At 46.3% G+C, this 26,368-nt stretch overlaps 1 protein-coding gene and 1 long non-coding RNA gene across 9 annotated transcripts in view; one reads left to right on the top strand and one right to left on the bottom strand.

Moving 5' to 3' along the window:
• Window positions 1-12,921: 12,921 nt before the first annotated feature.
• The window catches only part of ZNF462 (zinc finger protein 462), a 134,482-nt gene continuing 121,035 nt past the window's right edge, over window positions 12,922-26,368 (bottom strand). For 7 of the 8 annotated variants that reach the window (XM_032478129.1, XM_032478128.1, XM_032478126.1 and 4 more), the window contains 3 exons: window positions 21,265-21,397; window positions 16,835-16,958; window positions 12,922-15,735 (listed from right to left, as the gene is read on the bottom strand). In XM_032478129.1, coding sequence (XP_032334020.1) covers window positions 15,528-15,735; window positions 16,835-16,958; window positions 21,265-21,397 — 465 coding nt within the window. In that variant the 3' untranslated portion in view covers window positions 12,922-15,527. Of the gene's footprint in view, window positions 15,736-16,409; window positions 16,556-16,834; window positions 16,959-21,264; window positions 21,398-26,368 lie in introns of all 8 variants that reach the window. The other variant, XR_004319382.1, reaches the window with a different exon arrangement.
• On the top strand, window positions 15,636-19,575 carry LOC116663211. The gene is made up of 2 exons (XR_004319383.1): window positions 15,636-15,762; window positions 18,423-19,575. It is a non-coding gene; the product is annotated as an uncharacterized LOC116663211 (long non-coding RNA).

Here is a 26,368-nt window from a genome sequence, read left to right as displayed (position 1 = left end):
AAACAGAAGGGGTTCTATTGTTTCTCTTATTTCCTCAAACTCGGCTGGGCCCAGCTGGGCAGTTCTTCTGGTCTGACTGGTCACTTATGTGGTGGTTTTTGGTTGGCAGGTCAGTGGGAGGCTGGGCCTGTAATCTCAGGACCTCTCTCTCCTTGTGGCTTTTCCATCAGGTCTCTCCAGCACTGTTGCTAGACTTCCAGCAAGGGGGCGCGGGGCTCCTGAGGGCACAGAGGTGGAAGCTGATAGGTCTTCTTTAGGCTTATGCCCCAAACCAGCACGACATCCCTTCCTCTGAGCCCTGTTGTTTGAAGTGATTCAGTGGAGCAGCCCACATGCTAGGGGAGGGACTAAACAGTGTGGCTCCCTGAGGGCCACCACTGGAACAGAACACTTCCAACATTTTGCATTCATCAACCTACACATTGGGTAAGGACTTTCTGATAGGACTGTCCACATCTGCATCTGGGACTCTATCCTGTTGTTGCTTAACATTTCGAATTCCATCTACTGAAGGACATATATGTACTGAGATATAAGTGCCCCACTCTTGTGTGTTACTATTTCAGGTGACTTTGCACCTTTTTTTTTTTTTTTTTGGAGAACTTATTTCCAATTTTTCGGAGATTCCAAGAATATCTTTTAGCTTTAAGTACTGCCAATTATGATTTTAGAGAGCTCTCACCTTACTGCAGCTTTACCTCCCATGTCTGGGTTTCAGAACCTGCACAGACTCGAGCTCCAACTGTTTTCAGCAGCGTTTAGAAGGCTACAGGTATTTGGCAGATAAGCTCGGATAAAATTTTGAGTTAGCCCGAGTATTTTCCATCTTCTGTACGCACATACCTCCACGTTTCTAATATATGGGAATTTCCTATCATTTCAGGCAGCAGCCAGGGCAGTCTAAGCTCACTGCCTCAAGGAAGGGAGGCTACAGCCAAACAAAAGAGAATAAAGGCATCGATGCTCCATCTTGAGTTTCAAAGAAACTTTTCAAAGTCCTGGCAGAGAAAACAGATTGATAGAAAAGATTTCTGAGTCTCAAAAGCTTGGCTTTTCTCGTGCCCTAAGCCATATGCTATGATGTTTACAATAGAATTGGGGGAGATTCTGTGATGATATATTAAAAAATATAAATATATGAAGAAATATATAAAATAACAAATACATTATAATATTTTAAAAGTTAATGGTCTGGTTTTGCCAGATCCATAGAGATTCCAGGTGCTGCGCTGAGACAGGGGGTCCCTAGGGAAAGGAACAGTGAGGATTTCTGAGCGGGGTCCCTGAATGTGGCTCAGCTTAGCAACCATTCCAGGATGGGTTCTCTGCAGCTAACTTCGAGATGAAGTTCAGGGTGCAAAATGCTGATTAGGAATCAGCATCCAAGAAAGGAAGGGAAAGAAGGCAACACTGGGCAGAGCGAGAAACTGAACTGGGATGAAAGCCTGGCAAAGCTTTGGAGCAAATATTACTCATCCAAGTACTCTGCTGGGTGGAGTGGCTGGACCTTTATACCTCCACCTTGCTCGGTCATCAATACAAGCTGCTCTGGGAAGGGCATGACCTTGAGGGAGGTGGCTTTCTGCATCTTGGAGCAGCTGACAGCTGGAGACCATCTGCTGACTGCTCTCACTCCCTGCAGCTGGGCAGCAAGTCCTTCCATGAAAAGGGATCTGGGCAGCAGCGTATCTCCATGTCTGTCACACTAATCCTCTCCTCCCTGAGCTTAATCCCAGGCCAGGAGCTGATAGAATGCTTGGTTAGGCTTGGAAAGCCTGCAGAAAGGGCCTGTGCAGGGCTCCCCAAGAGCAACCCAAGTGAGGGAGCATAGTGGACTGAAGTGGAGATGGAATGGCAGACAGCAGGACAAGGAGAGAGCCGAAGCCAGCTCTCCTTGCCTTGCGTGGCCCCCATGCCGTGGAAGAGTGTCTGAAAGTTCCCTTCGCCCCCAAGAGGGTCTGGTGTGGTTAATAGACGTTCACACATGGGCTGCTTGGACCAACTGACACCTGGAGTTTATGGTGGGCAGGGGACATATCAACCAAAAACGCGGATTAACCAAAGACCACAAAACGCAAAATTCTTAGTAGATTCCACCAAGGACAGGTGACAGCTATAAACCAGCTCACCCCCCTCTCTTTCTGTCTGGGGCTAGGATTCTATAAAGCCCCTCCCCACCCTGCTACCTCTATCAGCTTAGATAAATCTCAGGTTATGGGCAGAAGGAAAGAGTGGAGAAAATCCAAATTGACTGGTTTTTAAACTTGAGGTGGCAGAGAAAACCCCTAAGTGACTGAGTTTATTTAGAATTACATAGATTGGAGTTTTCTGCCCCTGGATAACATGGGGATACCAGATAGATACTAAGTTCAATTAAGAGAAACATTTTTAAAATTATATTTTTGATTCAGTTGTGCCATCAATTGAAAATTCTTACTGGTATATAGATACAAAATGATCAAAGAAGTAATTGTTGCTTCAGTCAGTAGCAGAGAGAGAAATGTGAACCAATGAAAAGATCCAAGCTTACTCTTGGCCAAGTGTGCGACACAACTGGGGATGCTATGTTAGAATCCAGATGCTCAGTTCCTGCTGCTGCAGTGGCTATTAGGAGATGATTTCTGTCAATTGACTTGGATGCAGATACATAGATAATCAAGACCTTAAATTATTTATGTTTTGCAGTTCTACTTTTGTGTATCAGGCTTGAGAAAATAACCAGGTAGCATTCCACCTGCCATACAAGGATCAGAGAAAGCAAAGAAGTGGGCTAGGAGACTGGTCTTGCAAAATTCCAGGCGACAAAGTATTGACCTCTTGCACCTGGGGGATGGCAGTAGAGATGAAGGATATATAAGAAATTGGGATGTTTCGGGGAAGTAGGGTTAAGACTTGCTGATGGACAAAATGTGTGTGAAGGTTAGGGCATGACCTCAAGTTTTTGGCTTAAGAAACTGGGTGGATAATGGTGGCATTTACTAACGTGGGGAAGATCCAAGGAGGAAAGAGTTTTGCAAGGAGATGGTAGAAAGCAAGAGATCCATTGTGGCCACGTTGAGTTTCTGATGCTATTAAATACCCACTGGGCTCTGTCTCTTGACATCTAGTCTGGAGTTTGGTGAAGAGGATGAGGCTGGAGATGCTAATTTGAGAATCATGAGCGTAGAGGTACATTTAAAGTCCTGGGACTGGGTGAGATCACTTACTGAGTGAGTTACTGAATAGAGACAGAGCAAATCAAAGGGATGATAGGACCAAGGGTACAAGATTATTATAGATTTTAATTTTCTCCTTTATTGCTTTCTCTATTTTCCAAGGTGTTTACAATGAAAATATATTACTTTTATAATCAGAAAACAAGTCAAGTCATAATAAACCTGCTGTTGCCACTCAGAAACACATCCACACCGCTTCTCTGCTCCTTTTTCAAAAAAAGCATCTCGCCGAAGTAGGGCCTTAGACACATTAACGTGCGTATTTAATTGGGAACCTTAGAGACAGTGTTTGCATTGAAATCAACATCCCCATCTCTTTCGAGTGCAAATGAGCCTCTCACACCCGGGTGCTCCCCTAACCCGCGTCGTGCTGCTGATTGAGCCTGTGCCTAATTACGTGTCGCTCCTTGAGTTCTGGAGTGGGTAATAGCGATGTTGATTTGCCGAGGCTGGCAGTGATGACTAAGTCATTTTCCTCTTCATGGGTTTTTCTTTTCCTTTTTTAAGTGAAGAGAGAGTAACCCCGCCTGTCATGCCGCTCATTCTGCGGGCTGACGGGCTTGTCTCTGGTTAGTGGATGCCGGGGCAGAAGCCCGGACATCTCGAGATGTTTTGTCAGAAGTCTTGGTGAGAGGGAGTTTCTGTAACTCTTCCGGGATGACTTCCAGGCAGTGGTCAAAGGGCTTCTTGGCCTGAACATTTGTTCATTCAACTAACATTCACTATGTCGTGCTATTCAGTGCTCCTGGCCCTACTCTGAGCACAGATGGATAGGGCCCTAGGTAGGCAGGCTCTCAAGGAATGCTGTCTTGTGATTCCATTTGAGTTCAGTTTGTTAAGGATCGTGATGAGGGAAGTGTGGGGCAATATGGAAGCACATAATCTGGGGGGTATGGTTCAGGGTCAAGGCTACTTGGAAAGGATAATGATAGTTAACCTTTACCCAATGGTCAGGCACAATTCTTCTTGCTTTATATCGATGACTCCTTTATTCCTTCCAGCAACCTATGAGGTAGGTCTTGTTATTCTCATTGTATGGAATTAAAAACTGCTGCACAGAGTGGTGAATCTGAGATGAGTTTTTAAAGGCAAAGAGGCATTAGCTAGGTTGGGGCAGACGGAAATATTCCGAGCAACTGGATCCATGGGTGGAAAAGCATGGAGAATCCACCGAGCGTGAGGAATGATTTGGGGGACTGCATGGTGTTATGTCTGGCTTCTATGGAGCGGGGGCCAGGGAGGATGGAGCTTGAGGGTCTTGAGAGGTTTGAGGAAAGAGAGCGATGGAATCAGACCTGGCAGCCTTGCGCAGCCTGGTTGGCCTGGAGGGAACCAGGTAAGTGGCTGTAGTAGTCTTGATAAATAATGAAAGCGAAGCCACCACATCTGGAAGGGTCATGGCCAGGGGCAGGTGGACTCAAGGGCTGTCATGCAGTGGACGACTGGACGAGGGGGACCTATTGGAGGGGAGGAGCTAGTGTGAGGGAGGAGTCTGGGCTGGGGTCCAGGTTTCTCCTTGGGTGGCTGGGTAAGTAAGTGGTGCTGTTTCCCCAAGGCTGGGAGCCCCAGGGGAGGAGCGGGCCCAGTGTAGACAGATGGTGCAGGGGATTTGTTCTCTGCGGTGTCTTGAGCCTGGATCTCTGGGGAGCAAAGCAACAGAGAGACAATGAGTATATGTGGTTGGATACTTGAGAGCGAGAGCAAGCAATCCAACAAACTCCTCTCCATCTGCTTACCTACAGTCTGACTTTCCGGCTTTTTCCTGTAAACTTAAGGAGCGGGTGATATTGAAAATATCCTTACAAGCAAAGGATGGTAAATGGAAATTAATTGGAAAGCACTTGTTATTCGTGCCTTAATATGTGTTAAATGTCATTGATATTTTGTCTTTTTTTTTTTTAACTCTAATTTAGGAAAAATTAAAAATATATATTCATGAGAGCGTTCCTAGGCTTATTGCAGACATTGCCCCCACCGCCCGCCCCCAGTTCTCTGTAAGATCTTAATTTTCCCAAACCCAAATTCTCCTACTCTGGCAGTTTTCAAAAGCCCCTTCTTGGAGGTAGGGGAGGCAGTGCTTCATTTATAAAGACACTATTTCTCAGACAAGAAAAAAAAGACTCAGAGGGTAAGTGATTTTCCAGTGGTCCCATTCTGAGTCAATAGGGAGGTGGAGTTCTAAAACAGATCCCATCAGACCCCAAAGGCCCTTATTACCATCTGCCCCCACCGTCTCCCCGAGAAGCGGGTTGGAGAGATTATAGGACACAGGCTTGGGGAGAAGGACTATAATTCATGAATTGTCTCCAAAGAGAGACTTCTGGTTCTTGAAAACAAATGAGTGCTGAAGAGTTTGGAAGACAAGAGCAGCAGGTCTGCTAAGCACCCCTCGAGAGTCAAGGAAACGGGCTGAGATGGGGGAGATATGGATACTGTCCACTAGACTCTCGAAATGTTTTCCTGTGGCTGGAGAAGTTCACCAGTATCCTTTCTGAGCTAAGAGATGGCTGAGGAGTAGAAGCATCAGACTGAAAAGGACTCAGATGTGCCCAGATCAGCAAAAGGTTCCTGAAGATGAGGACATTTCGGTGTGGAAAGAACCACCATCAGAGCCTCGGCCCCTCCTACTTTGTCGATGGATTTCCGCATTGGAACAGCCCCTCGGAGCACCAGGGCACGCTCTCAATGTTTATTATATTACTCACCAAATAATTATCCAGCACCTATGTAAGGGGTACTGCTGGTTGTATAGCCAACATCTAGCCCCGCTTTCCTCCTTCCTAATTGAACCCAGATTTCTCTCCCATTCCATTGCTATCCCAGATGGAAACCATGATTAGCCTAAGACAATCAGATGATGGTGGTTACCTGGCAGAAGTCCAGGGCTGTATGTGTGGGCTAAGTGATGCTGACCCAATGAGCTTACAAGAAAGCTTTCATACGCTATGCTTGGGAAGAAGTTTCCCTTCTAGGTGTGAGAAATAAAATATGTGGCATGCGAAAGCCATGCTGTAACCACAAGGGGACCCAGCCTCAGGGTGGAGCTGGTGTTGATGGTGGTCAGAGAAAAGAATCAGAACGGAACCTGGGCGACATCACTGAGCCCCTGATCCTCCTGCATGCGTTTCCTACCGTATATCTGGACTTCTGACTTGGTGAAATCATACACTCCCTCATTGTTTAGGCCTGCTGGAGTTTGCGTTGGGATTTCCCTTTACTTGCAGCACAAAGCGTCCTCACTCAAACCAGCCTCCTTGGTTCCAGGCACAGTACCAAGCACTGGGGACACAGCCAACCAGTGGGACACGGTCTTCATTCACTGTGGAGGGGAGAGGCTCACAAGTGGGCAGAACGTCTCCGTTCTGAGTCCTCAGCGTAGGGCTCTCAGTAAGCCCTGAAGGCTTCGGAGGCACCTGGGAGGGAAACCTCACCTAACCCTGGGGACTAGCGAGCCCCGCCCAGAGGATGTGGCTCGTCAGTCCAGCCCTGAAGGATGAGCGTGAATTTGCTAGAAGAAGGAGATGTACTTTAATGGCCCGGAACCTTTGTTTCCAAGGGCCAGAATCTTCCAGCCTCTTTCTGGGCTCATACTGCTTACGTTTAAACCGGGACAGTGACTAGATTTCTGGCTCTGGCCAGACTGAATGACTGATTTAGGATAATTCATAGAAACCAGACATCTCCTCATGTGGCGTCCACCAAAGCATGCTAGCTATCACGTGGGTTCTGGAGAAGACACTTTCCTGGCCGTGGCAAGTAGGAGAGGGTGGGACCCAGGGCGAGTGGCTTTAGAAGTACCCTCTGAACACCTGCAGAGAAGTATTTTGCAGAGCAATGCTTTAGGTTCTAGAAGACTTGAAGAGAATTGCCCTAAAATAAAAATTAAGTCTTTTATACAAGAGTGGCACTTGCTCATCTGACATGAAAGCTTTGAGGAGATGGGCGCCAGCCTGACCCAGCTGAGCTTCTGGTGAGATTGTGAGGTCCCTTTTGGCCACACCGCCTCTCAGAAATCGGTACTGATGCTCTCCTGCCTCACCTCTCGGGCAGTCGGGCCACAGATACTGACTGAGCATGCTCGCAAGGGGCAGGTGTGCTCATAGGTGTGCAAAGCGTGACGGGAAGTCTAAGAGCCCCTGCCCACAAGGAGCATGCGTTTCACACTCTGTGGCTCTCCTCCAGCCCACGAACTGCTGTAGCTCCCTGCATTTTCATGCTGTTATTTTATGACGAAGGGAAAGGCTAAAAACCTAAGGTTTCAAAGTAAAGAAGAGGAGGACCTGGCACTCAAACCCAGGAGCTCAAGCTGTAAGTGAAATCCTCTGTTGCCGCACATTAGGCCTGAAGAAGCCAATCCTTCACATTTTTGCAGGGCCCAGCAAGAGGAAAATCACTAGATGTAGATTCAGTGGCCACATGTCAACGGCCTACCACAGGCCAAACAGCCCCTTCTTTGTCACCTGCTTTCATCTGAGGTACTTTAAGAGAGAGATGGCATCGTGTCCTCTCTACAGACGGGGGAACAAAGGTCCTGAGTCGTTAGAGAGTTAGCCACGATGGTGAGGATGATGATGGGTTGCTTGAGTTGGGCACCGATCATGGGCGAGGCACTGCACTAAGGGCTTTGCATAGTTAATCCTGTTCGTAACACGTATGTGCCTAGGCATTTTCACTCCCAGTCACACAGATGGGGAAACTGAGATGTAGGGAGGTTAAGCTGATGGCCCAAGTGTTGTACGAGAGGGCAGTGTCACAGCCTGGAACCGCCAGGAGCCCTCAGGATGGACCACCAAGTGAGGGTCCTTGTCTTCGCACAGGAAAGAATCCAAGAGCAAGTCAAAGCAAAGCAGAAGTGAGTTTGTTGAGAGAGACACACACTCGAGAGGCAGAGTGTGGACTGGCTCAGAAAACGAGGGCAGCCCCAGGGTGTAGGGTTGTTGGGTTTTATGGGCTGAGTAACTTTGCGCGCTAATAAGTGGGAGGAAGATTCTTGCTAATTTGGGGAAGGGTGGGGATCTCCCAGGAATTGAGGCCACTGCCCGCTCGTTGGCCTTTTATGGCCCATCTCAGAGCTGTCATGGGGTAAGGAGGAGTGATTTTTAGTATCACAGTGAAGGCATAATGAGCTAAAGGTCCATGACCAGACTGTTCCTGAAGCCTCCTTGGCCTCAGCTGGTTCCACCCGGTCTTTATCGCATCCCAGCAACCGCACCCTGTCTTCCTTTATCTAGTGGCTGTGTCCTGCCCCTTTCCCTCCTGCCGCGTGACCGGGCACTCTTCTTCCCAACCACACAGACGGGAAGCCGAGGCGGAGCGAGGCTACCTTGACGGCCCAAGGCCACACAGTAAGTGGAGGCGTCAGGATTTGAACCGAGGCAGCCTGGCTACAGAGACGCCACTCTCAACCAGCTCTGCTCTACTTATCCACCATCTTCAGTCACAAAATTCTGTGAATTTTCACTTCACAGAATGAAGATTCAGTCATGTTCACCAAATTCCAAGTTCTGTGCCCAACTCCCTGCCCTGCGATGCCTCAGATACTTTGGCACCTGGGTTAGCGTCAGAAAGCCCATCTGGGCACAGTTCCTTCTTTGACCCGAATCTGAAAAGGCGGGGGGTGGCCACAGACCTGGCCCCCCCCTCCCCCCCGGTTTAGATAAGGTTTTCCTCTTTTCCTCTCTTTGCCCTTGGATAACCCTCCTCCTCTTCTGGCCTGCGTGACTGTTCCTTCAGCACGTCTCCCCTTCCAAAATGCCCAGCAGCCTTGGGCTTAATGCCCTGGTGGGATCAGAGGACACAGAGGCAGGGCTTCCCAGCTGGACGGGCCCCTGGGAGCCAGAGGCCTGGGGAGTCTCGGATGGGCCCAGGCCTGCAGCTGCGGTCTTCCAAACAGCCCCCTGGAGTGGGTTCTGTCAGCTCGAGGGAAAGGTCAGCATTTCAATCTCGTGTTTTCACACATCTTAAATGGATTTCAGAGGCACTGGAGCTGCCCCTGCTCCGCTCTTTAAACAATGTGGTGAGGCCGCTGGCGCGTTGCTGGAGGCTGCATTCCTCCCGCATTGTGATGTGGTTTTTGGAAGTCATGCATGCAGTCGGCTAAACCAAACTAAGCTGCTTCATTAATGGGAGCAAACTCAAGAGGGAAATTGTGAATAGAAAAAAGGCAAGTTTGCTTTCCACCCCTCATTCAAAAAGCCAGATAATTAAGTAGGCGGGGAAAGGAAGCGTCCCCTCTGATTCCAAGAGCGTACTCTGTCGCTCGCCTCTTCCTCTCTTTGCTGGGTAGGGGGGGTGGTGGTGGTGGTGGTTTGTATGTGTGTCTTGGAGGCAGGGGGTGGGGTATTGTAAGGGAAGTTCTAGTAGATGATCTGTCACCCCGGATCCTCTGAGTAAGCCTTTTCTGTCATAGGGAGAAGATAATAACTGTTTTCAGTTCTGTTCAGCCTCCCGGTACCCCCTACTCGGTCCTCTTCTACCTGGCCCTCAAGAGCAGCTCCGAATCTTCACCTCTCCTCCGGCCCACCCCCACCCCTCACTTTGGATTCCACCTCCAAGACCAAGTTCGTTGGCACGAACTCAGGGACCCCTGCACCTCCCCACCTGCAGACGCACCTAGAGCACACCCCCTTTCCTCTTACTTCCCCTCCGGGGCACAAAGGGCCCCTCTTCTTTGCAAAGCTCTGCTGTGCCCTGGATCCCAAGGTGAGCTTGCTTGTCAGTGACCCTGCAGCTGCCGTAACTCCTTCCCTCGGGTGTAATGAACATGTCCAAATCTCTCAGATTCCAAGAGGAAGCCTTCCCTCAGACCTGCCTCTCAAGCTCCCATCCCTACTCTTGCCTGCGTGCTTTCGACAATATACATCTTGACACAATCATCTACCCAGCTTGTCACAGCCACACATCCCCGCCTCCACCACTGCCAGTGCTGGCTGCTGCTACCCCGCCTCCCCGCCCCGCCCCGTGGCTGGCCACCAGTGATGTCTAATCTTTGGCCCCAGTGGACCTCTCCATCCATTCCTGTTCACCTCTGGACAGCAGAAGAGGAGGAGGACGGCCAACGTGAGCTGTCGAGGGGGTAGTGGTGGTGTCAGTTCTCTGACGTTTTCTCAGGGAGAGAGCCCAGCATTTCAGACAAAGACATTTTTCATCTACCAAGCTGCATATTTTTACTTAGATATTTAAAAAAGCAATCTCAAGCTCTGAAAGAAAATGTAACATTGATGCCAAATCAGATGAGAACTAACACTTGGTATCAACAGGAATATATTTGAATTTAAAAAGGCTAGCTGCATCTGACAGCAATGTGTCTCAGCGACTTAAGCCTAAGTCTGGGTGGGGGTGGGGAGGAGAAGTGACGCATCTCCAGTAAGTGTTTACAAAGATGGGGACAGGTGACAAGTAGGGGGCCCATCTACGGCCTGTGACATGTAGGAGGGCAGGGAAGGCTCCACGTCAGACATTACATTTAGGATGTCTTAAACCGACAGGTGATTTCCAGTAAAGGAAAGGCGGTCAGTACTGAAGGCAGAGGGAATGGCAAGTACAGGGCAGGGTGTTTGGAAAAAATCCTGATGTTTCCAAGAAGTGATGAGCACAGTACTTTGAAGCATCTTATGGTCTCTGTGATCAGGTGCTGTCCCCCGTCACACCCCGGCCCTGGAATATGGCGAGTTGCAAGGAAAGAGCACAGCCTATAGCTGTGTTTACTATGCTTAGGGCTGAATGCTCACCAGATGTGTGAGTAACCAGTTCTTCATATGCCTCCCTAAGTCAGATGTGTGCTTTTAGACACAGAAAAAGACGCATTCACAGTCAAGGCTCTTTCCCCGGAGATGCCAGCACCAACATGGTGGGGATGGGGGTGCAAACCCTTCAAAACAGGAGGCTATTGGTCCAGGAAGCCACAGCATCTTCAGGTAGTCATTTCTCCCACGCCACAGCTCTATCCTCGCTACTCATGAGCTCTTGGAGACAGCTGCAATTGCTCTGTCTGTTTTGTTTGTTGCTAGCACCAAGTATTTGCTCAAAAATATTGGTTAAGGGTTTGGGGGGGTGGGTGTAGCTCAATAGGAAAGAGCATGCCTAGCATGCACAAGGTCCTGGGTTCGATCCCCAGTACCTCCATTAAAAAAATCACTGGTTAAGTGCATGGGTAATGGGACCAGCATCCCGTGCTTTCCAGAGGGTTTCTATCTCCCCTAGTCCAAGAGCACACATGTGTAAGTTCCTGATTATGGTACAGGTTACCTGCTCATGAGTCCTTCCTGGCACATTGGTGGACAAGACCTCATCCTTTCCAGCCCCTTCTGGGTAGGGGGTGTTATATGATCAGGGCTAGCCTGTGCTACTTCCCAGATAAGCATTTGAGTAGGTCACCTCCAAGCTCTCAGCAATGACCCCAGGATTCTTGTGTTGAGAAGGCAGCATCATCAGTTGGAGGAGCTGGGACTCCTGAACCACTAGATGGAAGGGCATGTCCCACTGACCCTCACTGGGGAATGTGTGTCAGAATTAAACCTCTTATCATGCAGTTGCTACCATGACTAGTTTATCAGTATACCCCTCTTCCTCTACACAAAACCAAGTGGGGATATGGATTAGACATGAACTCAACAAAAACACTCTTCATTAAATAAATATTTGATGGAGGCCATGAGAGAGGAGTAACGCTGCTTTACAATGCATAAGTCCATTACATCACTTCCTCTCCTTTAGGAAAACACACAGAGGAAACTTCTCAACCTGTAGTTCTAGAAGAGGTTGAATTTCTCTGGAGCATTCAATAATTAAAGTTACTAAGAATGTGATTGGGGGGGGCAGGATTAGGCTTATTTAAAATGGAGGTGCTGGAGATTGAACCCAGGACCTCGTGCATGCTAAGCACGCACTCTGCCACTGAGCTATACCCTCGCCCCAAAGAATGTGATTCCTGATTGACCCTTTTTTGCCATGCCTCCCAGGAAGCTCAGAGCCAAATATGTAGCTTACGTATAGGCTCATGGAATGTATTTATATAATTTACTATTCAGTCATTTTCCTTTGCTTTCTCTAGTTGTAAAAGTCGCTTAAAATCTTTCTTTTGTTAAGATGATAAAGACAAGAAAGGGTGAAAACCTAATTTTTAGGCTGGACTCTGGACATGAGCCATTCTTCTCTTGACGCTAGTGAAGGCAGACACAATAAATCAGCTGAGTTTAAAAATCAGTGCTGTTGATTTAAATTTACTCTTCTGGGTTTCATGACTATTAAATTTTCCTTTGATTTATAACAGGGTAGCTCAAAGAATAAGTTAATGATGATAATTACTGGTGCAGAATGCATAGCAAGATAGTTTGTGGCAGTGGTTGTGACTTGCAGTTAGTTTTAAATAACTGTGCTCATGGATTCAGGGTCCCCAGATGATGTTTAATCACTGGTGTTTCCTCCTTCTGAAGCCTCATACACCACTTTGATTCATGCTTTTGAAGGAAAACATTCCCTCCATAAAATTCCCCCTGTTGATGATAAATATCTGATGCAGAAATATTAACATTTTAAAATCCCAGCTCACACCTCACCTTAATTTTACCTTTGCTTCCCATAACGGTGTAGATTCAATGGCTTGAAATACCTCTCATGTACATGCACTGAAAGGCAATACTATGTAATTTCTACATTTCATATCTGTAGTCATATCTGTAAATGATTTACAACAGATGCACATAGACACATGTGAAAAAAATTCTTTATTAATTTCTCACATTTCATTACAAAATGTATGTTGCAAACAACTTGAATAACCTACTTGTGTGTTTTTTTGTTTTTTTTAAACCCTTGGCTTCAAGAACTCAGGATCTCCCTATCTTTTTATCAAGTATCGGGAAATACTGACTGTTGGAGTCAATAGGTTATCATTTCACTATTTATTTTCTTCTCTCAAGCTCTGAAAAAAAATGTCCTCTGTATAAATTAAACAAAAAAATGTTGTAAATTCTATGTCATTACAGTCAACAGAATTATAATAATGCATCCAAAATGTGCGGCCACAAAATATCAGGTATATGTTTGAAAAAAGAAAAAAATGACATTCTAGCCTTGTTAAAAGGATAATGGTCCCATATTTTTATTAACAGGTTAGCAAAACAAAATCCAATGGATTACAATATTTACATGTTATTTGAAAAATAAAGTAGTGATAAAAGCATGTCACAATTATTTTCTTTTTTTTTTTTCCTTTTTCTGTCATTCTTTTTTTTTTTTTTCCTTTTTTTTTGTTTGTTTTTTTTTGGTAACCATTACAAACACCCAATCCAGGTATGGAACTGTTTAGTACATTTGAAATGAGGCCAATTAAAAACAAATATGGACACAAAATGAATCTTTGTCTCAATAGTTCACACTTCCCCCATTTTCTGGTTTCCACATGATGGCCCCCATCCCTAAAAAAAAAAATGAAATTAAAACAAACTCCCTACAAATAAAAATTCTTAACAGCAAGAAAATAAAAGAAGAACATGCTTTTCAAGTAAGCACAAATGCAATTATCTTTCCATGGATTTTATTTGAAGCTGTGTGGGACACTGTCATCTCAGCAATTCCCTTTCCCTTTCTCCCCCCCTCCCCCGACCCTTCCAAGTTAAAAAAACAAAACAAAACAAAAAACAAAAACATGAAAACCAAAGGACTAACACACATACACAGACGCACGCGCACACACGCACACATCCAAGCGCACACACACACACAGGCTTCTAAAACCTAGGCTTCAAGGAAAGTTCTACTTTTTGGAACGAAACCCTTTGTTCACAATCAGAACGTATTATAAATGTAGACTTAGATTTAGTCTAAGCTGCTCCCTCCTGAAAAAGCTAATACGGGGAAACAGAGCAGCTGGCAGCTAGATTTAAAAAAAAAAAAAAAAAGTAGTTCTCCAGGCTCCTTGTAGGATATAAGTATTTCTTGAACACTCTCACCAAAGGGATGGGATTCAAGCACATCCCCTTGTCCCGCAAAATAAATGAGAATCCACCCCCAGGGAAAAAAAAAAAAAAACCAAAGCAAACAAAAACAGAACAGATTTTAAAATCACACACAAAAGCCAGCCCATCCTAACAGAAATTATTTGTGAGACGGATAATGTGTCAATTTGACAGCAACAAAAGGGTGAAGAGGACTTCCTCGTCTGGCCCGCAAGCTGCATAGCTGTGCCGAAAAGTTTGGTTCTTTAGTTAAATTAAAAAAAAAAAAAAAAGTTAACTTCTTTGTTATTTCCATGTTTAAAATAAAAACATTCCTATTCACAAAAAACTATATCTCCCTTACCCCCAAATCAAAACAATAACACACACACAAAAAACAATTTGTATGAAAAACTGAATTGTGCTGTGTTTGTAACACTCAAATCGATAGAAAAGAAACATGTGGCAAACAAAACTCCACAGTCACCTTGAAATTAGCTCACATGAAATCTACCAAATTCTAAATTATAGTTGAACACTAATAAACAGCTTACCTGGAATAAAGGATGACAATTCACAAACATTTATCTAATAATTAAAGTCTGTTTCTTTTTTTTGTTTTGTTTTTTACTAAAATAATTAAAAAAATCACAGTATTTTAAGAAATAAAACCCACGTGGGGATTTTAAGCACAATTTGTGTTCCTTTCTTTAAAACTCTTTTTTTTTTTTTTTCTCCATTCACCATCTTGCCCAGCAGTTCTCTCTACATTTAACCACAATGACGACAGGTAGTACTGATAAATGCAGAGAATTCCCTTGGTTAAGTTTGAGGTACTAGGAAACAGGTGACTGTTTTATGCAAAGCAGTTTTTTTGTTTTGTTTTGTTTTGTTTTCTGTTTTTGTTTTTTGTTTTTTCCCAAAGCGGCTGCAAGTTAGGTCTTGAAAAAGCTTAAGGTATTAAAACTAGAAAAACGCACTGAAAGTTGTGCGCCAAAAAGTTGTTCCCCTAAGAGAAGTCTTCTACCGTCACGGAGCTTCTGTTTCCACACACTGTCCAAGCCCACCAGCGAGCACGCGCGTGCCAGGGAGGTGCTTCCAAATTCCGCGACAAACGAAACTTCCACGATGAAGATCCGGAAGGGAAGATGTAGTGATGGAAAAGGAGCCACATGTTCCAACCATTTAAATAACTTTAATTTACATACTCACTCACACAGGTACCAGTGCTTTGAAAATAGATTGTTTAGTCCTAAAAAGCAGCTTTGTTCTGTCTTCGCTTCTCTGTGCCCCCCCTTCTCAGCCCAAGCTGGCCCTCCCACTCTTTTTTTCATCACGGTTCAAGTAAGGGGTGATAAAGAATTTCACCAAATGCTTATTCCTTTTTGGCCTCTGCATTCTCCAGGAGAGACTCGTCAGCAGCTACTACACAGATGGCAACTGTTTCGGTCTTTAGGGAAAAGTCTATCCCCATCGATTCGTCGTCGTCTTTCTCCTCTATAGAGGGCATCTTAATACTGTCCTCCATGGTCTCCTTCAGGTGGATTTCTTCTCGGCTCACCTGCTTGGTGTCATTCAACGCCCTGGAAAAATAATTACGGTACAGACACGTGAGTAGATAATATTTTTTCTAATTAAACAAAACCCACACGTGTCCTTATTTCCCTGGTCCTAAAAAGACCTTGGGGGTTTCCCCTGAACAGATGCCACAGACGTAGGACTAAATTGTGAGTGGTTTATCCTTGCTACCTGTTATGCTTAGGTCATATATTTCTAGTATCTGATTAAAGATTTGAACCTATAAAAATAACCCACTACGATACTAGGTTTCGACTACAGCATGCTGTTCCCAGAGTAACATAATTATTTTCTGTTCCCTCCACTACTGGGAACAGAGTAAGTCATAAGTGGTAACAGCAAGAACTGTCTTCTGCTCAGACTCATCAGAGGAACCCAGGAGCTTGGAGATCTGCTATATTTCTTACGACAAAAGGAGCTCCTCGGGTATCAAAGACTTCAGATAGGTCCAGAAACAAATCACAGAAACAAGAAACAAAAACCTAAAGATGGGACCCAGGTCTTGGGAAGCTAGTTATAGTCTCTGAAGTTCAGATGCTTCCCGTTTCTGGGCGTTTTTCTCCTGAAAGGACCAACTCCTAGGTTCTCCCAGGGTCTGCTGGGCTACAAGTGGCTTGTCTAGGGGACAATTTTACGTTCAAGGATCTTAAGAGTGTTGTACGGGTATGCTCCCACCTACCTGGGAGGCAGGCAGAAGCGGGCTCTGTCCCCGAGGCAGAGCATTGAAGGCACCAAGAGGTGCGTGGGAAGGTTCAAGGCCACTCAGGGAATGAGTCATCACAGAGGCAGGAACAGAAGCCAGATCTTTGGACCCCGGTCCACGCTCTAGCAGAGAACGTCATGCTAATGAAAGCTGAAGGGACACGGGCTGGAGACAGCACTAAACGTCTACACGAGGATCTGTCATTTGTCAAGATGATTTCTCCTCATTTGACTTGTGTCTGGGTGACCATTTACAAGAACCAACGGAAAGGGAGAAACCCAGTTCGTGACAACTGCCTCTCCTCCCATGCCCGGAAATGTGACAGAGGGGTCTCTGTGTCGTCAGGGGAAACTGCCACCTGGCACGTTGGGCAGAGGCCGTCTTGGGATGGCTCGACTTACATGCCGTGTCTCAGCACGTGCCTTTCCCACTCCGAGCCCTGGGAAAACGCCCGGCCGCAAAATTCACACGGAAAACGCTTCTCAGTGCTGACAGCAGCCCCACGGTCAGAAAACCGCATCAGATCTGCAAGGAGAAAGCGGAGGTGTTACCCGCGCGCCGCGGGAGTGGGCGGAAGACAGCAGTCAGTGTTCACCAGGAGCCGCCTCTCCTGCCTGCACTCGTAAAGCCCATCAGTGAATAGCCGTTTCCAGACTCCTTGCCTTTTCCTACTGCCTTTTCACCAAAGGGTATTTCTTGAAACTCTCTCAAGAAGGATTCCTGGTTCCCGGGCCCCAGCTGTCCCCAGTTTCTCACCTCCCAGTTGCTTCCATCACAAACCATCTGGGTCTGTCTTGCCTGAAGAACCACTTCGGTTCATCCCAGAGGCACCTGAGCATTTTTTTTCCCTATCAAATCTCCCCCTTCTGTGATGCTCTGTATCAGGGCCTCGTTGTCGAGCACCTCTTCATTTTCTATTTGACCCCCAAGTTTATCATTTTGCTTGCTAAAAAGAACACAAGCTACCGAAAGCACCGGACCAGGTAACACACATAGTAAGACCTCAGGGTTTCGACACGTTCCCAGGAAGGCTGAGGGCCCATGACTCGTGGTCATCTGCCGAGGATATCATAACACCCGCCCAGGGCGGCTGCGAGCACCGCAGGAGGTCTGCAAGCAAAGAACCGCGCAGGAACGTGGACCCCGACCACAAGGAGGCCGGTATTTGAAAGCACGTCTTCCGCTAGGAAGGGGTCCTGGCCAGCTGCCCGGCGTCTCCGCCTCCATCGGTGTATTTGAATGTGGGGCTAGGCAGACATTTCTGGACAGGTCTGTCGTCAACATCAAATATTGACTGTCCTTTTATTTCCTCCACAGCCCTGGGCACATGTGAGGAGTTGGAGAAACGCAGATTGGCTGGCTCATTGTTTACAGGCCAACTCAGAGACGAGAGCTTCTACGGCCTTTGTGCTACCCTGAGTCCCAAGCCCGTATTGTCTTTCATTATACCACAGAGGGCCGCGTCTTCATGTGGCTCATAAACAGTAGGCCCTTGACGGGTCCGCAGCCAGGTTGCAGAGTGAGGGCCCTGCACGGGGGAACGCTGATCGTCTCTGCATATCTGATCACTCGCTGCCTGCACCTCCAAGATGTCACAGGAAGATGTCTCCTGGCTGAAATACGCCATCGAATAAAAACCCCCCGACGGCGTTAACAGGCTAGGAGTCTCTGTGCTGCCTTAATCTTCCGCACAAAAAGCAACGTGAACGGGGCCAGTTTTAACAAAAGATGAAACATTTTCTCACAAATTAAGGAGATCACCACACAAGCCATTAAAAATAATTGCACAGACTATCTTCCTTGATTCTTTTCATTGGAAATGAGACAGCACCATCTGCTCGGCGCATTAATTCCTTAGCAGGGATTATCTTGGGCAAGAAATCAACAGAATGCCTTCCTGACTCCTCCCAACTGCATAATGAGAGGGGGTGGGGAGGATTCTGCTTGGGTTAATTTTGATTTCTTCATGCCTGGTTTCTTCTCTTTCAGAATCCCTCCGGGCTTCCTTCTGGGGCAGGTCCTGCCGTGTGGCCACAGTCCGTCCACACCCCGGTTCCCGTGCTGGGAAAGGACGATGGGAACGGGGTGGCTCCAAGGACGCGAGCCCCCCGATCTGAGCGCCTGATGAGCGTCTACGCTGCCAACGAGGGGCCGGCTGCTGGCACTCGCCCGCTTACCCTTAGGAAACATGAAACCAGCCATCTATTCTTCCCAGTGGCTCATGCTGCTTCATCCTCAAAGGAGGAAGCCAATCATTACCTGTCACACATCAAATAGCTCCCCATTAGCCCCGAGCATTGTGCTAAAGCCACCTCCCGCTCCCTACTCCTGGAAGACAGACCGTCTGGCAAAAACACCCCGAGGCTATTGTGTGCCGTTTCTGCTCGTTGGCGAGAATACACCTAGATGGTGGAAAATTGATTCAAAGGCGATGAGACAAAGGGGCACCCCTTTCAAGGATCGGCGAGCGGGACAGGAAGGTTTGGGGCTTGTAATTCTCATTAACATGACTAGAAGTTACTCATGTAAATCCCGCACCCCCAGAGAGAAATCCAGGCTGCCCCACCCCCAAGACTTTTTGTTCCCAGGTGGTTCAGGCCCCTGAATGTGGATGCTACACTTTCCCAGGGAGAGGGGATCAGACACCACGAAGTTCTCTCCAGCCACACCGAGCTGGTCAGGCCAGGAAGTGTGCCCACTGCCTCTCACACCTAAGGGCGGTCTCTTCCCTTCTAACCAGCTATGCTTTTATATCGGAGGTGTCACCACCGGGGTGGGGGTGGGGGACAGGGACGGAAAAGGGTTCTTGCCTCTGCAATGCTTATAACCAGTAAAATCATGTGTACTTGGCTCTAGAGATTAAAAGCCACGGCTTCCAATGAGGACAATTTATTTCCTGGAGAGGAACGGCCAGGCACAGAGCACCATGAAGGAAAGGAGCCCATGTACCCTCTGTCAAAAGCATCCTCTTCCAGAGAACTCTGGTAACAGCGCACAGACGTTAAAGAATTCATCACTAAGAACGTATTTGTGAAATGCTAAGGAAAAGAAAGTTTAAAAACCATGCTTCTCGGATCACAGCTGTGTTCCTTGTAAGAAATGGATCACTCCGCCCCTACTAATAAAAGTTGTAACTTTGCAAGGGGCTGTCAATCAATATGGTGCAGATATTTTATTTATCCATCTATTTTTCAGGGTGACCACGGGCACGGGAATTTGGAAGAGCAGACACACTTTGGTTGCCAGTCCCTGCTGTTGTCTTGGCCGGGGGTTCAGGAGCCAACCAGACCCCTGCTTTGCAAGCCTGGGGTCTCCTGGTAGAGCGGAGATAAAATATGGTGGGAGTGGGGAAGGGATGGGGGTGGAAGTCTGCACAGGTCAGGAGGGAGATGGCTACCAAGTCAGCTTTCTTAGACTTGCAGACTGACCCAGCTGGAAAAACCAAGAAATTCTGCAAAAATGCACCTTAGAGTGAGGCCCGAAGGGCCACTGAACTGACAGAATTCAGGGCCAGGTTCCCTCCCACGAAGACCATCCCACTGCCCAGAAGGTACAGGAGGTGGGGTAAAAAGATGCAGTGGAGCCAGAACACTTCAACTCGACCGCTAGTCTTTTTTTTTTTTTTTTTTTAAACTTTGAACAAGCTCTTTACATATTCTGGGCCTTTATCTCCCAATGGCAATAATACCACCTACATGACAGGGTTTTATCATTTATTAGGTGGTTATGATGTTCCAGGAGCCGGACTAACGTTGGTGCACGATCTCATTTAAGATGTACACAACCCTAGGAGGTACGTCACCATCATCATCATTTTATGGCCAATGAATGTACAAGGAGAGAAAATAAGTGACCCAAAGCCACAAAACTAGTAAGTACAGAACTGAGAGTCAAATCCAGACAGGACAACTGCAGAGCCCTGTTACGTTACATAAGATTAAAGAAAAAAACGTTATAAAAACCACCAACACTAGGCCTGGCACAGAGTGGTGCTCAAAAATGACCACTAATGCCCTTCTTCTCATCACTGGGATGGTATCTGTCATATTTCTGTCTCGTGTCTATGTTACCCACGTGCTTTTGATAAACCTGCAATCACCAAAGTAAAACAGCCCAACGTACATTCTTAGATGCACAGTCTTGGGTTCTCCATAATAGCCTATGTTGAACAATATACAAAACCAGCTCTAGAGCCTGTAAATGTACGTCGACATCTAAATTCACTTTGAAAAACCTCATTTTGAAAATGACTATCGACTCACTGAAAGTTGGAATAATAGAAAAATCCCACGAAACCATCCCCAGTAAACACAGTCAAATAAAAGCCACTGGTGTCTCTCTCTCCTTCAAAGCAAAGGCAGCAGCAATGGGTCAAGAGGAGGGCCGTGAAGGAGGACACAGGAGAGGACGTGGGCTCCTGGCCTCCGCAGCCTCCCCCAGGAGCAGCAATTTTAAATAAGCGTCCAATTGGAAGTTCATTTACATTCCTCGTTCACTTTTACAAGGTCATCCATCTCGCCCTCTGTCTGTCCTTATTCTGAGGATTCTCCAGATACCAGTTTTCCCGAATGAAGACATACCATCACTGTCTATTTTTAATAAACGTCTATCTATAAAGAGAAAATGCCTGTTTTCCTTGGAGTTTCTATAGCTGGTAACAGTTTACAAAGACAAGGCCCCCTGACATGTTTCTTAAGTCAGTCTGTTCTGCTACTTAACTAAGAAAGATCATTCCTTCTGTTCCTCCTTCCCCAACCTTCTGCCTCCCGTCTGTCTCCCCGTGGACGGCTGGATGCCATCTGGGGCTCAGAGGCCAGGGAATGAGACTAACCTCTGTCATCCACTTTGCTGTTCATTTCTTCCTCCTTGTCGTCCTCATCACTGCTGGAGCTCTCCATCTTTTCCTTCATCTGTTCCAGCTGATCCAAGTTAACCCGTCCAACCAGCTCAAAGTTACGGCTTACCTGAAAAAGACCCAAACAGACCATGGAAGAATGAACCACAACTGAATGAATGGGGTTCTTCCGAGGGGACGGAGCTTCCCAACACCATGTTCCCGTGGGTGTGCCTTTAGAACCAGGACCAAACACCACCAGTGACTACGAGGGCCTTTGCTTCACACTGGCTCTCTCGTGGACCCGTCTTTTGCTCCCACTTTCCACCATTTTTACTGCAACTGTCAACATTGAACCTTCCTTACCAAATTTAGTAAGAAACGTGAGCTACAGTGAGCTGAAAAGCGTAAGTATCGTGAAGCCTGGGGGGTAGAGCAGGTGTCCAATGAACATTTTTTTGAGTTGAATTCAAGGGCGCACCTTTGGTAAACTACCCAACTTTCAAATACTTCTGGAGGGGAGGAGGCTCTGTAAGCACCCTGGAAGCTAGCAGTGAGAGTCACCACCTTCTCCACCATGAGCCTGTCCACCCAGAGGGCTGAGGGCCGGCCCAGCGTCCACCACACGGCAACGATCCGGTTCCTGACTCAGGTGAAGTGTAAGGCAACATTGTTACTGTCTAGTGTTACTACTGGTTTTGAAGCTGACCACAGCCAATTCATCACAGCTGGGATTATCTGAGAGAAATCCAGATGACTGATCCCTAAAAACCCTTTTCAAGTGTGAACTGTGGCTGATTTTGGTTTATCTAAAACGAGGTCCGAATAGGGTGGGAATCCAGACTTTCTTCAAAATATCATTTAAGAGAAATGAAAACTCCACACTGAGAAAACTCAGGAAGGACGTTCTGTTTGGGGTTTCTCATATCATCAGTAGCACAACGTGTACCTTCTTCATTAGTCTATTTTTAGAACTTCTTCAGCTGTAGGCCGAGAATGATCAGGACTGACAGCCCAGGAGTCAAGCCAACAGAATGACTCAAACCAAGGCAGTGACGGGTTCCGTGCTTCCCCTGCTGGGGGCCAAGGGCAGGGGCCCACAAAGATGAATGAGACCCAGTTCTGGCCTCCAGAGGCTCCCCGTTTAGTTGAGGAAGGAAGACAGGCTTCGTGGGTTAGATTCCAAGACAGATTTCCATCGCCACTACAGTAGAGACAGAGCATCATGAGGGCGCAGGAGAGGAGAGGGCGAATTTACAAGACACTTGCAAAATATTCCCTGGGACCAGACTGGAACAAAGATTCGCTGAGCACCACCAACTCCATATGCCTGGCAGATGGGAGCATCAGCACCGACTGTGACAAACGGGAGAGAAAGAGACGCAGAGTATCAGGGGCCAACAGACAGTCCCGTGAGAAAGCTTAATATTGTCCCAACAACATCGTGGGGGGGGGGGGCAGGGGGCGGGGGTAGGCAGTACTTAAAAAGAGGGAGAAAACTCAGGATAAAAGCTCTCTTCAAACAAGAGTAACAATCCACTGATCTAACCATAAGAATGAAATCAGGTGACGTTAAAAACAGCTCAGCGTGGGGATGGAGAAGACGTCTTCCTCAGTGCTGAACCCTTGGGGAAGGCAAATTCTTGTTTTGCTCATTAAAAAAAGTGTTTTTTTGGTAAAAAAAAAAAAATTTGAAGTGTCGTTGATTTACAGTGTTAGATTCAGGTGTACAGCAAAGTGATTCAGTTATACATATACATACATACATCTATTTTCTTCTCAGATTCTTTTCCATTATGTTATTACAAGGAATTGAATACAGTTCCCTGTGCTCTACAGTCGGTCCTCGTGGTTTATCTATTTTATATATAGTAATGTGTGTCTGTTAATCTCCAGTCCCTAATTTATCCCTCCCTGCCCTTTCCCCTTTGGTAACCATAGTTTATTTCCTATGTCTGTGAGTCTGTTTTTGGTTTGTAAGTAAAATTTGTGTCTCTCTCTTTTTTTTAAAGATTCCACATATAAGTGATATCAATAGACTAAGGTGAGGAGGAAGTCAAGTTCAGAATCTTTATTTCTCTTTCCTCCCCTCCAAGAGTCCACACTGACAGTCTTCATAGGACTTCTGCTTAAAGCACCTCTCTCACAAGGGCTTTATCTACTAGCCTCAAGCCTACACCCCTGTATAGATGTTTATTTCTTTATTTTTATGACACAGAAGCCAAAAGGGACGACACCAGGAGCCTGAGCTTTGAAGGCAGACAGACCTGAGTTCAAGTTCAGGGTTTGCCATGAACCACGAGACTCTGAGCAAATGACTGCACGGGCGTGTCCTTGAAGTCCTCACTCGTAAAAGGGGGCAGCACGGTCTCTCAAACAATGGTTTCCTTCCCCTTTCTGGGAATGTGGCCTTTTCCAATTTTGGCTTTTGGAAACATGTATAAGAAGCATCGTAAATGCATATTTATGAAGTCATGTTTCGCCACAAAGTCTACATTTTAACCAAATAGCATTTATGACAAATATTTGAATAAAAGTTTTCTGGGTTGCCAGTTTTCTTCAAGAAAAGGAGGCAAGTATCCAACTGGCCTAATTTTGAAATATGCGAAGGAACAATATTTTGAAATGATCGGTATTTAATAGGCTGCCTTTCCCCATCACTTTCTCTCCGCCTTAGCCAGGCCAAATGTAGGTGTGTATACGGGCAGGAGGGGCAGGTAGGTGCCAGGAAACAAAAATAATGAAACCAAGGAAGGCCAGAAAAGAAACTTCAAACATCTTCTTGACTCTAGTAGTTTGCATTCATTCATTCATTCATTCATTCATTCATTCATGACTCCTGGAGGCCTGCTGTGTGCTGGGCCCCATGCCTATCAAGGAACTCACAGTGACAGAAGGAGATCTGTCACCCGACCAAATGTTATTTTTTCTTTTCCTCCTTCCTCTTTCTTTTCCCTTTACTGGAAAACCGTTAGCATTTTGGATTCCACACAATTTTAAGAGTGCGTGACATTTTCAGGGTACAATGTTCACCCGGGGCTCATCGAGGAGCTATTTGTCCTAAAGATTTCTAAAATCTTTGTTTAAAAATAAAAATGAAAACGTGTGCTATGGAATTAGAAGACTTTAAAATAAAACCTCTTTGTTCGTACTGTCTTTTAAACCCCCCAATCAGCAATCCAGTATTAATGGTCAAACAAAAGGAAGGCCCATGCTGCATTTCTGAGCCACCATCCCGTACCTGGATGACCCTCCTGCCCTCCTTGCTGGCTTCCCAGAGTCTTTCTCACCACCTCTTGTATCTGTTTCTCTAGTGCGGTCTGAGCAATTAAAAAAATAAAATAAAGAAATCCACTCATGTTAGTCTCTGCTCGCCCTGAGGATAAAACCCCATCTTCTAACTGTGGTTTACATGTCCGACTATCATCTTCTCCTGGGCCCACCCTCCTCGCCTTAGACGGACTCCCCTCTGCTCCCACCACCCTGACCTTACTGGGGCTCCTGGAATGGGCCAAGCTCTTGACTTTGTGCCTCTCCCTGCACGTGCCACGTGCTCCGTCTGAAATTCTCTCGAGCCCGCCTCCCCGCACGTCGTGCCTCCTAAGTCTTCCAGCTTTGCTTAATGTCACTACAACTGGGGAACCACCTCTGAACTCCTCCTTGGTTAAATATCCTTGCTCTGGGCGTTCATAGCATCCTGCCCTCCCCTTTTATATCTCAGTGATAGAGTACAGGGAAGTATATTCGATATCATCCAATAACCTATAATGGAAAAGAATCTGTATACTGAATCACTGTGCTATGCACCTGAAACTAAGACAACATTGTAGATCAACTATACTTTAATAAAAAAAAAAAAAAAAAACCTCAGTAATTAACTGTTTTTGGCCAGTCTCCCCCACTGAACTGCAAACTCCATGAGGTAGGACACTGCATCCTGTTCACGGCTGGGTCTCCACTGGCCAGCACAGTGTCTAGACTAGGGCAGGCACGGTTCTCACCTGCTGGCTACCGGGTGTCTGCATTTTCACACCATATATTTGTCTTTCCTATAAATGTTTGCCAAGAAAAATGAGAAAATAGGAAATCCTCATTTAAAATCCAATGCCCCATCCATCGTAACTGTTAGCAAGTTGTTGCATCTCTGCATCCTTGTTCCCCCCATGCACAGATGATGTGTGCTGCTGTGATCAGAGCAGAACACACACGTGTGCCCCGCTCTTTTATGCCTGGTATGACATAAAAATCAATCTCGGTATACGTTCATTTTTAATCACTATATAGCAGTTTGTCAGGTGGATATCTTACAGTTTCCCTGACTCTTCCTGTGTGAGTTTACCTTTGGTTATTTCTAGCTTCTCACTGTTAAAAATACAGTAATAAGCCTCACTGTATGTAAAGCCTTTCCTTTCATGTTTAAATTTTATAGGCTAAATTTCCAAATGTGAAATTATAGGGCCAAAGTCAAAGGGTAGACAGACTTTATATTAAAATTCCAATATATTTCTAAGTCGGCTTCTGAAATGATATCCTGGTAGTGATCATTATTTTCTGGACCTAGAAACTGGCGGGTATCTGACCAACTTCTTAACGGGACAGAGGGCATATTGAGGGCTGGTCCCTTTTATCCTTGGAGAGAAGCAATTTATTACCTTGTTTCCCAAAAGGCCCACAACAGAGGGAGCAAGACAGCAAGGCTGAGTTTGAGTTCTTAGAACCTGGCTGCCTGGAGTCTTCTGAAGGCAAAAGAAGTCACCCATATTTTTAAAGGGCAGAGTGTTCAAATACATCATTGCTCAGATAAAACTATGTGCAAATCCTCATGTCCCGTGAAAGTTACTTGTGAAAGCCCTCGAATCCTAAGTCCCCCGTGAAGGCCACTAACTCAGAGTCACGGCAAAGTCAGCTGTCCAGTAACGAGGGCAGATGAAGTCCCCACCACCAGCAAACGCTTCTGCCTCTGAAGCAGGGACACTGCAAACCCTTCCACGCTCCCGCTTAAAGTTCAAGCTGCACCATTCCGTGAATGTTTTTGTTTGCTGCTTTTTAACCATTCAGCAAAATGATTTCGATCTGTCCCAAGCATACAAAAGAATTTCCC

This window comes from Camelus ferus, chromosome 4 (genome assembly GCF_009834535.1).
Source record: "Camelus ferus isolate YT-003-E chromosome 4, BCGSAC_Cfer_1.0, whole genome shotgun sequence".
NCBI lineage: Eukaryota > Metazoa > Chordata > Mammalia > Artiodactyla > Camelidae > Camelus > Camelus ferus.
Note: the sequence above shows the minus strand (reverse complement) of the source record. Positions and strands in the feature narration are given on the sequence as shown.